This window comes from Sebastes umbrosus, chromosome 15 (assembly GCF_015220745.1).
Source record: "Sebastes umbrosus isolate fSebUmb1 chromosome 15, fSebUmb1.pri, whole genome shotgun sequence".
Lineage (NCBI taxonomy): Eukaryota > Metazoa > Chordata > Actinopteri > Perciformes > Sebastidae > Sebastes > Sebastes umbrosus.
Window position 1 is genome coordinate 30,562,981 of NC_051283.1, and position 18,311 is coordinate 30,581,291.

Consider the following 18,311-nt stretch of genomic DNA (forward strand, 5'->3'; position numbering starts at 1 on the left):
GTCAAATATTTTGTTTTTATTACAACATTTTGTTATGAAGAGAGCCAACACGTTTCATTTTCCGCTTTGTGTGGAATCGTTTGTCTTGTTTGGGTTGCAATACTTTCATTTTAAAAGCATGGTAGAGTCACAAAGGTCCTGACCTCCCAAAAGACCCTTAATGTCGAGAGAACTGTTGTCTCTTTATTGACATTAGAGGTAAACAGTGACTCCCTCTCTGTTCCTGTGCATCAGCAGTGGTTTTGGTCTCACACCTGTTCCTGTTTTGGTTCTGGATGTGAATGTGAACCGTCCTTTAAAGACTTTGGATTGAAACATGAGATAAAGATTAGTTTGGTTCAAATAAAGCAAAGTTTTACTGAGAAGTCCAGTTCCATAGATGAAGGTTTCAGGTCAACAAAATGTTTTAATTCACTGTTTTGAACTACCGGAAGAAAACTTTATCTGGATTGCAGATAGTAGGAGTAACTTGTGGGATCTCAGGACTTGAAGTTCATCATTGTTCACTCACAATAAATGAAAAATGAACTCGCTCTGTAGATAATCGAAACGCAAGTTGATTTGTTTACTTTGAACCTCATAGTTCGTCTTTCCCGGTTCTCCACCGTGCACAAGCACCACGTTGTCTTCTTTAAAATACACCACTAGTTCTGTGCTGTATCCATACTGAACATGTACTGTCTGGTACAACTACTGATGATAAGACAAACTGACAATACACACTTTGTTATCTCCATGACAACACTGAGTAGGTTATGTTTGTGGAGGAGGTTGTGTTTGTCACCATGCCAACATTTTTACCAAATAGGTTCAGGGGCCTTCCCAGCACGTTGATTTACTAATTATTTCTGTTTGTAATAATGTAAATTAAAAAACACATTATGTTGTAAAGTATATTTATACCATCAGTACCTTGTATTGGGACATTAGTCCACATAAAAACTGGAGGTAACCATAGCAACAGTGCTTATGCTTTACAATACATCACCACTGGTGAAACAAAAAAATACAGAAGACAATTTAAATATAGCCCACCTTGTCTTCTTTGTTTGTGACCACAATACATAATACATTCCTATGTGTCCTTATGGAGAAAGTTACAGACTGGTTGTCGAATCACCTCATGGAGATGCTCGTATCTCATTCAGAAATTCACAAACTTTTTAAATTCACATTTAGCAAGCTGCAGACCAGGAAATTAATAGTAGAAGTTTTTTTTTTAATTATAAGTTTTTATTATTTTTTTCCATCAGGACACCAGATCCTGCAACATTGCTTTCTTCAATACTTTTGATGATATCAATGGTTTTAACAATGTGCTGTGTGTCTCATTCAGATGTAACGTTAATGTAAAGATAACAAACTGTATGGAAGAGCATGGTTTTATCCAACACAGTCTCACGGAAGTTCATGAAGTAGTCACGGAATTGAATCTATTTGATTCATATTCATAGACAGGATTTTTTTTTTTTTTGTAATGCTCAGCACGACTTTCATCAACCTATTTTTTTCAACAAAAAAAATTTCACTGAACATTTTTCAGTCTTTTCAAAATAAATCTACTTAGTTAGGTTTAGGAATCGACTTAGTTAGGCAACAAAACTACTTAGTCAAGTTTAGGAAAAGATCAACTTGGTTAGGTTTAGGCAACAAAACTACTTAGTTAGGCTTAGGAAAAGATGAACTTGGTTAGGTTTAGGTAACAAAACTACTGAGTTAGGTTTAGGAAAAGATGAACTTGGTTAGGTTTAGGTAACAAAACTACCTAGTTAGGTTTAGGAAAAGATGAACTTGGTTAGGTTTAGGAAAAGATTGCGGTTAGGGTTAAAATAACTCCGGAAGTGCTGTAACTTAAGTACGGAGGTTACGTGACAAATAAATCAACTTTGACTTTGTGGTTTCACACGGGACGTGAACGCTGGTCTCCTGGGCGAAAGTCCAGAGTTTTTTTGACCCACCCGTCCACCCCAACCTCCTTCCTCTTTATACTTCCGGGGTCAGAATTACGTGGATTACATACGAATTGATTTCGTGCTGACCATCACAACATTTTTTTTTTTATTTGTGTCTATGTACACGAATCAATACATTAAATTTCGTGACTGTCACAAACTACTGTGCGACTTGTTGTTTTATATGAGAGAAAAGATTGTTATTATTTGTGATAAAATAATATTCCCTTTCAGAAAGGCGTGGCAACAGCTGGGACTGTAATTTATAGATTCTGATATGATGTAAACCTGCAGCAATGTGATAACGATGTGTTTATGAAGCTGTGATATTGGTTCACTCTTTTGTCTTTAAACTAATCGTACTTCAGTGTGCCGGCGTAGCTACAGCACAGGACAGTTAGTGGAGGGAGAAATATTACACATGACCTCTTTAAACATTTGACATGCCTTCAGAGATGTTTTACATTTCCAGTGACGAGATAAAGGATCTGAATGTCTTACCTTCTGTGAAGGCTGGGTTTGGATATTTTTTATATGCAGGTTCGGAGCGCTGACTAAATGAAAAGGACTGTTGGCTTTTGTGTGTGTGTTCAGTGATCTGTGACCTCCAGTGTTTCCTCCATGACTGCTTCACTTGTGGTTAACTTTGGTTTCACTTTGGTTCCTGTTTGGTTACTCCTCCGCTGAACAGCTAGAGAGGAAACACTAGACGGCTGTTGAAGCAGAATGTGTGTGAGAGACGTGTCTAAGGGGATCTAATGCTTGTGATCTAAAGTGTGGAGTTAAACACGTGTGAAGCGCGCCAACACATATAGATACCTCTCACTCAGAGTGAACGCAGGAGAACAAGATGAATTATTTGTATGTTTATATTCCTCAACAAACGCAAAGCGTGAAGAGACAGATGTGTTTTTTTGTGTTCGGAGAAGTCTCAGTCAGAAATATGGGAACTCTTAGTCTCTACTTGTGAAACAGTGGAAGACAGAATAATGTCTAATGATAAATCAGAAGTTTCTCCTCCAGTCAGCTGCAGTGCTGATGTTAGATTCTGTAATTCTCAGGCAGCTACTTGTCAGATTTAACACGGGAAGGTTAAACCTCAACAACATGTGGTATGTACAGTGTTAATGTTATGGAAAGTACAAATACAACACAAAATGTGCCAAATCAAAAAATAACAAAATAAACCCAAAACAAAGAGAGTTTACATTTTTAATTTGTTTAAGGGCGCTCTGGTGACTGAGGGACCCTTATGTATGATGGGAGTGTAGTTTATTGTTGTGTCTGCAGCTGCTCTGCAGCCGACGTGTCTAGAAGGGAGCCCACAAATTGCTAAATCTGATCTGAGATCTGCAAAAACTATAGCGAGACTCGCTGCCCGATGTCTTATCACTACCTTAACTATTTAAGGTCAATGTCTAACCTTAACTATTCAAGGTCAATGCCTAACCTTAACTATTCAAGGTCAATGCCTTACCTTAACTATTCAAGGTAAATGCCTAACCTTAACTATTCAAGGTCAATGCCTTACCTTAACTATTCAAGGTCAATGCCTTACCTTAACTATTCAAGGTCAATGCCTTACCTTAACTATTCGAGTTCAATGCCTAACCTTAACTATTTGAGATCAATGCCTAACCTTAACTATTTGAGATCAATGCCTAACCTTAACTATTCAAGATCAACGTCTAACCTTAACTATTTGAGATCAATGCCTAACCTTAACTATTCAAGGTCAATGCCTTACCTTAACTATTTGAGATCAATGCCCAACCTTAACTATTCGAGATCAGTGCTTAACCTTAACAATCTCGCGAGAGTTTCCCCAGTTTGCTGGTTCCCTTCTAGCCACTACCCTCCGCAGCTTCATCTGCTGCAGCACCAACACACTAAACACACAATTAAAATCTCTTAACTACAACCACATGGTTTCTCTTGCACCACGTCTGATTTGAATGAGTGACAGGAGAGCTGAACATTCCTCTATGGAGAGAAGTAAAAATGGAAGGATCCGTGAAGAGAGCTCAGAGTTGCTGCTGAAAACTAGACTGAGGTTTTTGAATTATTTTTGTACATTTCACAAACTGCATTACACGACTTCTTACACGTCTTCTGATTGACCAGTTGATTGTTGGACAGACAGTTGTCAATAGACATTTTTATGTAAATCCTAAGTGGTACTAATAATGTAATAAACTACAGTACATCAATATTCACCTCTGCCCTGTATCAAAATAATGGATTAATAAATTATTTGGTGCGAATTATGGACTTTGTCTTAATCTTTGTTTAAGTCTCGAAAAGATATAAATAAATCTCGGACTAGCCTTGTTTGAGGGCGTGCCAAACCAGCTGCAAGGCAGGTATTATGCAAATGTCTTACTTGGTGACATCACTATGTTACAGAAGAAAAGGCGGGACTTCAAACAAGGCGTTTCAGGCAGTTCAGGAGCAATGTGTTTGTGGGGGGAGAGGAACTACCTTCGACATGGACTTTGGGCTTTGTAACTCTACAGACCTTTTACATCACAAAAAAATACCAATATAACACTAAATGAAAGGGAAAAAACACAGAAGCATAATAAGTCCTCTTTAAGTTAAGATCAACAGACACTAGCTACATCGGTTTAGGCCTGAATGGTTCCTGCAGCTGCAGGGTCTTAATGCCTCAATATGCAGAGAAAAAGTGCAACAGCAACATTAATATATGAGGAGCCGTACAAGACATAATTCATTCTTGCACACACACACACACATACATTCTCCTTTCACATACATATATTTTCACTCACTTCTACTCACTCACTCACTCATCTACTTTTTAAAAAAAGTCACAGTATAGTATGTCGAAATAAAAAAAAAGTCATTCTATAGTATGTCGACAATTTCATGAAAAAGTCATACTATAGTAATGTAAAAAAATGTCATAAAAGAAGTCATAGTATAGTATCTCGAAAAATGTAATAAAAAAAGTCATAGTATAGTAAGCCAAAAAATTTCATGAAAAAAAGTCATAGTATGGTATGTCAAAAATTGTGAGAAAAAGTCATTCTATAGTATGTCGTAAAAATTAATAAAAAATCATAGTATAGTATGTCGACATTTGTTTTAAAAAGTAATTGTTTAGTATGTCAAAAAAAAGTCATAGTATAGCCTTTGCAGAATAGATGCTTTTTTCATAATGTAGAAATTGCATTAAATATATTTATATTCAAGAGCAAGTACAAAATACAAAATCAGCAACATACACAGAGGCTTTTTATATATAAAAAAGTATCATTTATTTATCAAAAATGAAAAAGAAAATAATTCACAGTGAACTATGGATCACTCCTCTGCATAAATGAGGCCTGATGGATCGTAGCTGAGATAACTACATTCCAGGTCTACATTCTAGTAAGTCTGAATTTACCCCAAAATATTATTTCACCTGTTTGGGAAGAATTGAATAAAAATGGGATTCCTGAAGGAAAAGACAAAAAAAACGGGGATTGTTGTCAGGAGGATAAAAAAAGTTTCCTTCACCAAAAGGACCCAGCGTTGTGTCAACATGCTAGTTCTCTATTACACCACGACTAGCCTGTTAGAATAGATGCAATACATACTCGTCACAAAGAAATCTCATTAATGAAGTACTGGAGAGTTTAAGTACAACGATGTATTTAAAGTCATAATCTCGAAGATTTTCATTTAGTAATTGCTGAATGAGGAAACACATTGGTGGTAGAGCCGGTGGCCGACTGATGACAGCCCTTGCATTTGTGGCGACGTTCCCAGGAAAAAAAAAAAAAACACAAGCGGCGACACCGTTTGGATCTAAAAACACACCTGCAATTACCACTCATCGCCAAAGAGAACGAAACGGAGATCTTCGAGATTGTAACTTTAAGAACAACTAAACAAAAATAAAAGAAACCAACTTTATTCTAAATTCGGCAAAGGATGAACAAATGTAATGCTAAATGTCTCTGAATAACCCAGTGTGATCGACAGGAGGGGAAAATGTAAAAGCTGCACCAACAACTCTGAAAAATATTGATTATTTGTATGAAAGTGAATCACTGCATGTGTCAGAATAAAATGTCCTTCCAGTTGTTAGACTCAGAGGTTTAGGATCCTTAACTGGCTGCAGGTTTGTCTCAAATAAAATCAAAAACATTTATGGTGTGACCGATGTTTGGATTCAGACACATACTACTGTGGGGAGGTTTGTTTTGGGCTCAAACTGTGTGGACCAGGTGAATAAATGTAGTCATCGGGGCTGGCCTGTTTCAGCTGTTTCAGATGCATCAAAAGGAGATTCTTCAATCTGAACTTCTCCCTCTTTTACTTTGAGATGTGTCAGAATCATAAGGAGACATATGTTTGTGCTATAGCCTCTTAAAGGACAAGGCCTAATGTCAACAAATCCCATGTGAAGACCAAAAACCAACAAGTCCATCTCTCACTAGTTTCCGACAGCCTTGCCCCGCTCCCCGCTCTGAGCCCATTGGTTCCTCGGTCATTTCATAAAACAGCTGGATCCTGTAGTTTTTAGCAAACCTTACTCAAGGAGTAAATAGTGCATTTGTTTGGGACTATTTTCAGCTGCGGATTAATACACATTTGGTGCTCTAGTTGAGTATTTCCAGCAGCAGCAGCAGGACATGTACGTAGGATTGACCCAAAATAAGCTACATGTTCTTTATAATGAAGGAACAGGTCAGCCAGCAGTGTCTCATTGATGCGTCTTAAATAGTTTGTGAACAATGGAGCTCTATGACACAGAGGAAGACAGGATATCAGGCTTTGGATACACAGTTAGGTCAACAATTAAACGATAGTTTTAGGCTTTTAATGGGATTTCTTGACAATAAGAAAAATATAGAATATTGCTTAACCTTATCCTTAAATCGTTTGTGTATTTAGCCGCGTCACCCTTCGTCATACAAACCAATAAGCTATCTGGAGACTATTCAGCTATCCTGCAGCAGACATAGGTCTGAATAAAAAATACTTACTTACTTTATTACAAACCTAAAAATAGAAATATGTTTGGAGGGGAAACATTAAAAGAAACATTCTTTAAAATGTTCTCCATTATCAAACCAAACCACACACCTCACTGATTCAATGCACATCATAAATAGCAAGTAAAACAATGTTCCTTTTATACAGACCATTACTCCCCCCACCCCCCTCTCCTTTATGAAAAAGAAAAATAATAGCATTGAAATATAAAAATGTAAACAAACTGGCAGTGAGCTGACGAAGCTCTTCGCCAGTCGAGTGTCTGTGAAAACAAAACTCCCCGTCCATGCCGTGTGTCCGGCTGCACAGTTCATGTTTTCAGGCACTGGTTTCTCACCTCAACCACACTAACAAAAGCTCCCAAGAGAAGTATTTTTGGCTCAGTGTTCAGAGCAGCAGAAAAAGCTCATTTCAATGCTACTACCGACTGACGCATTATCAAGTGTTGCACTGAAAGGCAGGAAACACGGCGGCAGTTTGGTTGTTTGGATCACCCAACAGATCCGGATGAGGTCGTCTCTACTGCACCCAGAAGAGAGCGAAGACGGCCGAGGTCGGCGTCAGCTAATGTTTCCCTGCTCGGAGAAAATGACAGCTGTATTCTCTGGTGCACAGCAGAAGAAGAGGACTCCTTGAGTTTCCCAAAAAAAAACAAAAAAACGTCCTGTTTAAACTGTCCAGTTTTCTTTCAAATTTTAGGTTACAATTATTTATTTAAATCTTCTACAAAAACACGCGTCTTGGCTTTTGTTTGGTGACACGAGGTACTAAATTCAAAGTTTTCCCCATCCATCACAGCCACGAATGGCTGCTGTGTATTTTGTAAAACCTTGATATTGACTGTTTGGATCATATTCATAACAGACATTTCACACAATTTGGATTTGGGAAAAAAAAGAAGAACTTTTTCCTCTTCTTACAAGCCAGCAGCGAGGGGCGGCCTTAGAAGTTCATCCTTTCAGGAAATCTGTCCCAGAATACAGGTGAGTTGTGGAAGAATCTTGTTGTACAGTGAGAGGTCAAAGGGCGAAAGGTCATTCTGAGTCTGACAGGACGATGACCTCATCTGGGTCACACTGGGTGGCCACGTTGACCTGGAAACACGAGCACACAGTTAGTACATTGTGAAAATCTGAATTCATCACCGTATAATTTGAATATTAAACAGGCGAAGATTGGCTGAATAAAATCCTCGAAGGAAAAAGTTATTTAAATTTTAATATTTATGAAAATGATATATATATATATATATATGTAAAAAGATACCATTGCCATTATTTCATTTTACTCTTAATTTGAGGGAGTCATTGGCTGAAGCGCACTTTTTTATTTTTGGAAGCATATTCAGAGCTGTCCTTGCTGTAAAGGACCTTGTTTCCGGTAACCTGTGGTGGACAATGTCTACTTGTAGCAGGAAACACAATTTTTGGGTCGACAGGAACATCAAATCTGTGTGATAATGTTTAAATTGATTTGTTCCTCCAAAAAATATATTTTTGAGGTTAAAAATCAGTAAAAACAAAAGAAAAGGAGCCTCAAGTGACATCAAGTGATGCTAGATAAAAATTAAATCATAGCAACCCGATGCAATCAAAGCGTCTCAGCTGAGAAAAAACGATGCGTCTCGTTGCCTGTTCCCCATTTCACAATAAACAAGTACTTAAATAGTTTTAAAAACTGTCATCTTTGTCGTTTAAAAAGCAACAATATACTTAATAATAGCCTAACAATAAAGCTTGTTTATGTAGCACTAAAATCAGAAACAGAAATTGCAATAATACCGCGCTGTTGAGCCAATCATTATCCCCGCTGAGGAAAGTCCTTCACTGCGACAGCCCTAAATTCACCCAAAACACATCGAGGATGGATTGTGATCCGATCGGCCAAACCACCTCCAGAGGCGGTCAGGGGCGCATTGTGACCACATTGAACACCAGTGGAAATGCAATTGTGTTTTCAATCCACATACTACGTAGAGGTGAATATTAATGCTTGGTCTGTCCAGAGTAACATTGACTCTCTCCCATTCAGACGTGTAGCGTATTGAGGCTCTTCCTCAGCCCTTTCAGACAGAGCGCTTGGATCTCAACAGGGACACTGGAGACACATATTAATACCCAGTGTAAATGTAATCAGGTTAAATCACGTCTATATATCTCTAAGTTATAAACTATCGAGTCTACCCAATTAAGAGGTACAATTTTACAAATGTCAAACGTAAAGTCATGATCTGCACACATGAACTAATCGGTGATCCAGGTTTTGAACACACAATAGGCCGTTCATTCCCTAAATTCTCATCTCTCCATGTGCCCCCACCTTGTTTTTCTTGGGAGGCGGCGTCGACTGTGAGCTGCTGACCGTTTCACGGGTTGGAGTGTCCGCTCGGGTTGACTCTGTCTGCTGCGGAGACTTGCAGCTGAAAACGCCCATATCCAGAGGGATGTCCACCTCACTGAGGAGGGAACAAGGACGGATGTAGAGTCGGATGGAGGGACAGAGAATTGGGGAGAGAATATGAGAGAAAATCAACAATGGTTAAACAACCTTAACTAATCCAGAGCAACATCATTATTAATCGAAGTGTACTAGGGCTACAACTAACATCTTATATGAGTCTTGATCTAGATCAGTTACACGCTTTAAAAGTGGCACAGCACTAGCTTACAGGATATTATCTTTTCAACCTGGACTCTATTTTCCCATGTTTGTGTGTCTAAGTGACTAATGGGGACAACACTTTTGGTGAAATTTGTCCACTAAAAGGCTCAGATTGTTATTATTAGTGTCTGACAACATTATGGAAAGGAACCGACAGAAAAATGAAACCTTTTTTTTTTTTTTACCTTTTCTACGTCTCGCTCTGAAATCTTGCACCGCATCCACATTGTGGAAATCAGCTAAATATTCAGCCATGACATTGAACATCTTTACGATAACACTAAGCTACGCTTTCTATAGTCCAACACAACAAACTCTGACCACACCGGCACTCCTCTTTCCAATAAGTCACATGACACAATAACAAGCAGAAAGTGAAAGGTAAGAAAAAGGTTTCTTTTCTCTGTAGGGTCCGCTCCATAATGTTGTCAGACACTGATAATAACAATCTGAGACTGTCAGTGGCAAAATCAAGCTCTGTTATTGGACGTAAAATGGCGGCACCAGGTCGCCGCAAGTTATTACCGCTTACATATATAATTCTTTTATGTCACATATTTTCTCCATGTCTAATCTATCACAAACAAAGCCTTACAGTACCTGTCATGGATGAGTATGTGCTTCGTATTTCGGGAGTTCCCTGATGTAACGTCCTCCCTCTTCCTCTTCTGGCTCCTCGTGGCTCTGAGACTTGGCGGCGGCGACGTGCCGTTGGTAGTCTGTGTGTCACAATTTTCTACAATGACTGCTGGCGAAAGGGGCAAAGACACCCCGTTGGCTTCCGCGGGGGAGACGTCCGCAGGGTCCTTAGTGACTTTGCTGGTGCTTACCAGCACGACTGAAACATGATTGGAGGAATCCACGGGCTGCTCTAATCCTGCATGGGTACCGTTAGACAACGGCGTCTGGTCATCAGTCTGCATTGTCACCGATTGGCTGGGGGTCTGTCTAGGGGAGGGGAGATCAGACAGCGGAGAGGTTTGGGACTTGCTGTCATTAGAAAGAGGACAGAGTCCACCTGCTGGCTCCTCATCCTCATCTTTGACGCTTCCTTCTTCCCCTGCAGAAACACTTCCTGCCAACTGATCCGTCTCATCCTCCTGCTTGGTACCATCATCTGCTGCTTCCTCCTCGTTAATGTCGTCATCCTCATTATCATCATTGTCTATAGAAGGAGGGAAAAATGAATGCAATGAAATCTTTCCTCCGTCTGTGCCACCCTGCCATGAGGGTTTTACCGATCAAGTGAGAGAAACTGCAACCTCATAATGAAAATATGCAACAGAGGTACCCAGGAGATATTCATCACTAAATAAGACACTCCTAATAACCTAATACAATCTGAGAGAGTTGATTGAAAACTAAATAATGTTTTAGGAATATGTTGACATGGTTTAGATTTACCGTCAAAACTTGTTTTCATTTAAAAAAAATGGAACATTTGGATTAATATCTCCGCTCTAACCTGGTCCCTCCTGCTGAGTGCTGGCCTGGATCTCTTCCTCTATGTCTGTGTCTGATGATTCATCTTCTTCATCGTCATCCTCCTCCACCTCTTCTTCCTCCTCTGCCACTCCGTTCACCTCTTTATTTCCTTCTCCATTTTCTGATTTTTGGACCTGAAAATAAGATGTGTGAGGGTCAAACAGGAGGAGACGGGAAGGGAGTGCAAAAATGAAATGGGAATGACAAAAGAATAAAACAAACACTGTCACAGGTACTGCATTTAGCATAACAAATATGCTCAAATCATAACATGGCACACTGCAGTCCAACAGGCAACAACAGCTGTCAGTGTGTCAGTGTGCTGACTTGACTATGACTTGCCCCAAACTGCATGTGATTATCATAAAGTGGGCATGTCTGTAAAGGGGAGACTAGACTTTGACGCCTGTGATCCCCCAGATGCTCTCATACCTCTTTCTCCTTGCTGTCTTTCTCCAGTCGTTTGGCCCTCTCCAACTCCTCAGTGTCCTCTTGTTTGACGGCGTACTTGGTGATGACCTCGTCGAGACGGGACAGCGCCACTTCTCTGTTCGACCGAAGCTTCCGCAGCAGTGAGGGGTCCTTGAGAGCCGGGTCTGTGGCTTTAGAGGGTGGTGGAGAAAAGAGAGGAACAGTCTTTAAAGACAATAAAAGAGTCAGATAATCACTTTTAGAGCCACTTTTATTATAGGTTCTAAAATGTAGAGATCTGTTGTAGATCTTAAAGGTCCAGTGTGTAGGATTTGGTGGCATCTAGTGAAAAACCATGAGGTCAATTTATACTCTAACATTGGAGGGGGTGGGAGGACATACACAATTAAATTAGGAATTAGAACCCACATACAGTTCATGCTTGGTCACAGGACATGCGTCTTTTGTTTTTCAACCAACTGAACATCCCTCTGCTGAGTTCTCCCTTTCCAAGACTGCAGTAATGTGAGCCACAAGTGCAAAACCGTGGTAACGCCGTTGCTGCACTCAGAGGCCGTCCTTACCATGATAAAACTACTACAGGAGCAACGGAAGTCAGATGGCGGCATGAGAAAAATGATGTGGGTTGTAGAAACCCAAAAGATATATATATATAAGTATGCACCTAAAAAAAGCACAAGAGTTCCTCTTTAACATTTCTTTCCATACTTTGCATGCTGCATGGGACACTGAATGAATGCTGAAGTCTGACTGCCCTTTAAGGCTCGTTCTCTTTTGTCCAAACCAGAAAATAAAGGATTCTGTGTGGGGTATTAACTATGTATTTGTGTTGATAATCTGCCATTCTGTAATGTCAGAACAATGCGTTCTAACAGTCAAGTCTGCCACAGCAACCAGCAGACAGAGGAATTAACATCCTTGCCCGAAGGCCTTACCAGGCTTGTAAGCATCAGTGAGGCGCGAGCCGAAGTTGTACACCAGGTCCAGGTGACGTCTCTCCTGCATGCAGCTCCCGGTCTCTCTGAAAGCCTCCTGGGCCATCTGGTTCAGTTGTTTTCGGCTCAGGCACAGTTTGTGGCGCTCATTGGTGCGCAGCACCTGCTGGAGGATGTCTTGGTAATCCGGAGGGTTCCGCTGCGCCTCGGGACTGTTGATGAAACGCTCGATCTGACAGGAGGAAGGAACGTAGGGTAAGGGATCTCGAACATATCATATTCACCCACATAAAAATACAGTAATACCAAACGAAACAGCCCACAGTGCGGAACGCCAGCACTCCGTGTGGAAAAAGTGAATTATTGCTATCTGTGTTAACGTTCAGAGTCAGACCTGCATGTAGTCCTGGTTGGGAGCAGGACCCAGATAAAACAACCCAATCACACAAATAGTAAACACAAAGTTTGACCCTTGCTTGTTACTTTTCAGGACACTTAACCTGTTTGAACCAATAACAACCAGCTCACCTTCCTGTTGATCTCAGGATAACGAGTGCTTTTGTAGTGGATCCTCTGCTCAATGACTCGGCCTGTTAGTGTGCCGCACTTCTTTAGTTCACACAGCTTTTCATAAATCTTCATCATCTGGAAGAGAAGAAGAAGAAGAAGAGGTGTGACTAGCTGTCACACAACGTGGCGCAAAGGTGCTATTTTACAGCTTTCTGCAGTGTTTATAACCAGTGGAGCCCCAAGCTGCACCAAACTCCAGCCTGACCTTGCGTTTGAGCTTGTGTTCCTGGATGTATAAAGAGTCCTCAGTTCCCAGGTCGTCTAAACTCAGCTCGGCCTGCTGCATGCGTGAGATCTCGTCGTTGTACGCCTTCAGAAGGTTCTCCAGGTACGCTATCTGAGAGGAATTGATAAAAGACATGAAGGGTCAGGCGTGTTTACCTACACATTATCAAGGTGAGGCGTATAACATCTGGTTTATAGGCTACCAAGTAAAAGCAGGTGACAATCACACATTAGTGAGGTACTAACAGCATTACAGCATTGAATAAAATGAAAAAAAACTGAAATATATATATTCAGTGACCATTTAAAAACCAAGATACATTTAAAAAATCCATCACATGCCCATTTACTGCACAGTGAACTGAATCAAATGGGAGAATACTGATACTTACAAACTACTACCCTAGTTTAGAGATCATTTAACCTTTGCTTTATCCTTTATTATCTACCTGATTACAATTTGACTGATGCATACAGTGGTTATTCCTTCCCTTTATTAATGCTTTCATTCATAAAACAAACAAAACAACACTACTAATCACGTATAGTAGTGTTCAACACTAACCTGTTTCCTGGATGCCCTCTTTTCCTTTTTCTGTGCTTCCTGGTCCCCCACATTATTGCCCTCCTGCAGCCCTGAAGTGGAAGGTTGCTTATCCTCCGCTGCCGGTTTCACCCCTTCCCCTTCCCCTTCCTCATCCATGTTATCTTCACTCTTGTCTTTCCTTTTAAACACATCAGAGGTAAACTGGACAGAAGTTGATGTTGAGGTAGAAGGCCCGGGTTCAACCTGGGTGAGGGTCAGCCTCCTCTTGGCTGCGTTCTGCCTGAGCGCAGTGCACAGTTCATTGATGTAGACAAAGGCTTTGGAACGGTTGGCCTGAGCATGAGTCAAACATCGTCCCAAGGTGTTCCTGAACTCCACGGATGACAGATAATCGGGGCAGGCCTTGGCATGCTTGGTTTGGAGGAAGGTCAAGACCTCGGGGCAGTCCTTGGTTAGAGATGAGCAGTGCTCCACAAACTAGGAGGAAGGAGGAAAGAAAACATGAAAGATGAGAAGGCAAGGTGACAGGAGGGACGCGGGGAGAGAAATAATAATAACACATACAACAGCAGCACATTGTGTTTCAGGTCCAGTTCACATCCAGTTTTAATGTATAGTGAATATCATTACAACTCTCTGGTATTAACGACTATTATTAATAGTTAAGATGGACGTGTGCACATCTACAAAAACTACATGGGGTCAGGTGCTTGGTACAAAGATCAATGCAATGAAAAGTGAAAGGTATTAGCACACTGGAATAGGCTTCATGACTTCTTCAAAAGGGAGCTTTAAATTCCTGCGTGTATATTTATTTTCCATTTCATACAATATCACTAATGTCGTCAGGTTGAGATATTAACACAGCAACCAGCCGAAGGCTAATATACTGTAGACTGGACATGTACATTTGTCTAGAGTCTTACCTCTGTTATTTACGCAGGAACCCAACAATCATTCTGTCATATTTCTAAATAATCTAGACAGTTTGCGGAACAGCACAAAAAACACTGTTAGAAATGACCAGCCACTTTGGATAAAACACTCAGTTTATGCCACTTTAATATGAACTCACCTCAGTGAACAACCTCTGATTCTCTGCCTGCAGAACATGCGCGTCCTTCTTCGCTGAGGCAAAAGGTGACTGGGTAATGTGGGTAGGGGCAGGCTGCTGAGCTTTGAGTCGTGCCACACGTTTGGCTTGAAGCTGAGAAGACAAGGTGGAGGCAGAGTGGGAGGGTTGTGGACTCTCCTCCTCTTCATCATCATCAAGGACGATGATCTTATCCGCCATCGAGGCAGGAGCCACCGCCATCCAAAATGTTGGCTATTTCTGCTTTCAAAAAAATACAAACAGGGAGAATGTTGATCAGGGCAACGGAGAGCACAACATGTCAAAGAAGCAGTAGGAAGTTCAAGATGAAACAATATCAAATGTGCAGTGTTCTGGTGGAACATCATGTGGTGGGTTTAATAACAGTACTGAAGACCAATGAATAATCTAAACCAGCTGCTAACTTAAAGCAGCAGTGGGTAGAAATGGAGCAAATATGATTAAAACAAAATATTTTTATAAAACGGTCGCTATATCCTGACAGTAGTGCATGAGACTGAAAAAAATCATGTGCCTCCGGTGTCCTCCGGTGCTTTTAACGGCATCTTCAAGAATTCACAGACCGGAGGAAAACAACCAATCAGAGCCGAGCTGGAGCCTTGCCGTCTCTCAGCAGCTGTCAATCACTCGCAAACGCCGATCAAACGGTCAAACTAGGCAGCGCTGATCAAATATTAATCAATATTCAAGGTCAGTGCACTACAAGATGTTTCTGAAAACATTAGAGGCAAGAAAAAGGCATTACAGTAACAGAATATTGATTCATATTTGATCAACACTGCCTAGTTTGACCATTTTATCGGAGTTTGCGAGTGATGTACAGCTGCCTCAGTTGAATGAACAGCCAATAGGAACGCTCTCTCTCTCTGAAATGACCTGTGATTGGTCAAAGTCTCCCGTCACGGGCTAGATTGTTTAAAGCCTGAAAACAGAGCCATGAGGAGGAGCAGAAGTCTAGTTTTCTCTCAGAACACTTGAATTACAATATGCTGAAAGGTTATTATGGAATTTTTGCCCAATAATGCCAAGAATATACTGACTACTGCAGCTTTAAGCTGTCAAAAAATGTAGTGGAGTAAAAAGAACAATATTGGCTTCCAAAATATAATGGAGTAGAAGTCTAAAGTAACACAAAATGGAAAAACACTCAATACAAGTACCTCAATATTGTACTTAAGTACAGTACTCAGTGTTGCCAACTTGGCGACTTTCTCGATCGATTTAGCAACTTTTCAGATTTTATGATTTAATAAATTAAAAGAACAGTCAGACAACAAGAAGTGAAAGTGAGCAGCACCGGGATCAAGGCTTCATGACAAAGTAACTATGAGTTACATTAACACACAGACAGAAGGCAAACTAGAATATGCTCACTTTCACTTCTTGTTGTCTGACTGTTCCTTTAATTTATTAAACCATAAACAACATCATGTTCATGCTAAATGGCTTATTTGCTTCCCCCATGAATGGCGAGGTGCAGTATCAGAGCTTCATGGCTTCACAAGCATGTTTCAGTGTCTCCATACATCTGGGATATTCTCCCTCCCGTTGTCGATTTTATTCTCCAAATATTAAAGACAATATGAAACACTGCAACATGCTTGTGAAGCCATGAAGCTCTGATACTGCACCTCTATTCATGTGGGAAGCAAATAAGCCATTTAGCATGAACATGATGTTGTTTATGGTTTAATAAATTAAAGGAACAGTCAGACAACAAGAAGTGAAAGTGAGCAGCACCAGGGTGGAGGCTTGATGACACAGTAACTGTTAGCTACAGTAACACACAGACAAACTAGTCACAAAGCTTGAGCTTCATGGCTTCACAGGCATGTTGCAGTGTTTCATATTATGTTTAATATTTGGAGAACAAAATCAACAAAGGGAGGGAGAATATCTAAGATGTATGGAGGCTCTGAAGAGACACCGAAACATGCTTGTGAAGCCATGAAGCTCTGATACTGCACCTCCATTCATGGGGGAAGAACATAAGCCATTTAGCATGAACATGATGTTGTTTATGGTTTAATAAATGAAGTGAGCAGCACCAGGGTGGAGGCTTCATGACACAGTACCTGTTAGCTCCACTAACACAGACAGAAGACAGACTACACACAAAGCTTGTTATGATTAATAATCAGCTGTTTACACAATCACACATTATGACACACTCACACATACAGACCTGTTGTTTATGATCAGTCTGAAGACAGAAGAGGACGATGCTATTCCACGATGCGCCTTTAAATAGCTGTTAGCATCGGCTAGCTGGTTAGCATTAGCTAGCTGGTTAGCATTAGCTAGCTGGTTAGCATCGGCTAGCTGGTTAGCATTAGCTAGCTGTTAGCATTGTAACAGGTATATAAGTGAACGAAGTAATAAAATAAGAAGCCAGAAAGCCAAACCCCGCGTTTAGTTGAACCTTACTGGACGTGTTTGTGTTGAATCCTTCAGACTTTGTGTTTACTAACACTCAGCGATGCTAACTGCTTAGCCTCGTTAGCTCCGCTCTGCTCTGGACTCACAGAGAGGAAGGCTACCCGCTAAAGTCACACCAGCACCAACGCCTCTGATTGGTCCATGGAACGTTTACGTCCAGTAAAGTCGTTAGCTATTGGCTGACGCGCTCCCGTTGACTACCGTTGCTGTATTTTCTTTTGATACTTTTTTTTTAAAACACATCGATTTGTCAACATCCGGAAGTGAATTAAAACCTAACATCACATAAACTATATGTATATATATATATTTATTTATATATATGTGTGTATACATATATATATATTTATATATATACAATTTATTTTTATTCCAGTGTAAGTAATTAATAATTACTTAATAATTATTAATAAATACATTAACCATTCATTGTATTGTCTGTCTGTATAACATATTTTAATTAAGTAATAATAATGATATATGCATATACATATATACTGTATGTTTATATGTGTGTATATATATAATCTATTTTTATTTTTTTCCAGTATAAGTATTTAATAATTACTTAATAATTATTAATACATTAACCATTCATTGTATTATGTCGGTCTGTCTAACATATTTTTAGTTAAGTAATACCACTCCAAAACAAAACATTCACCATGTAACTTTATTCTGAAAAGCACAACGGAAGTCACCCTTTCTCATTAATTCTAGCTTGAGTTTTAACTGAGTTGAGTTTGATAATCAGATGCTACTCAAATGTTTATACCAGTGGTCACTTTGTATTTTATTACTCTCAACACTTTGCAGTATGGTCATTAGGAAGGCTTTTTATCTAGAAACATGTCTCATCCCTGCTGACTTGACAGCACGAAATAAAACACTACAGCCATTACAGTCTGTAAAGATACTAACGTATACATTATTCTAAGAAG

At 40.0% G+C, this 18,311-nt stretch overlaps 2 protein-coding genes across 5 annotated transcripts in view; both read right to left on the reverse strand.

The window, feature by feature from the left end:
• Nucleotides 1–18,311, reverse strand: part of LOC119503121 (H-2 class I histocompatibility antigen, Q9 alpha chain-like) — a 114,004-nt gene that overhangs the window by 72,555 nt on the left and 23,138 nt on the right. The window lies entirely within an intron of this gene.
• Nucleotides 7,872–17,497, reverse strand: daxx (death-domain associated protein). Of its 2 annotated transcripts, none has more exons than XM_037794624.1 (11): nt 17,117–17,497; nt 14,893–15,150; nt 13,836–14,294; nt 13,251–13,382; nt 13,004–13,120; nt 12,476–12,707; nt 11,541–11,710; nt 11,089–11,242; nt 10,224–10,788; nt 9,282–9,417; nt 7,872–8,056 (listed from the first exon to the last, which is right to left on the reverse strand). In XM_037794624.1, the coding sequence occupies exons 2-11, from the start codon at nt 15,130–15,132 to the stop codon at nt 7,997–7,999; spliced, it is 2,265 nt and encodes a 754-aa protein (XP_037650552.1). In that variant the 5' UTR covers nt 15,133–15,150; nt 17,117–17,497; the 3' UTR covers nt 7,872–7,996. The 2 variants fall into 2 exon arrangements, with proteins under 2 accessions (XP_037650552.1, XP_037650554.1); XM_037794626.1 differs by having other exon boundaries at nt 14,893–15,153.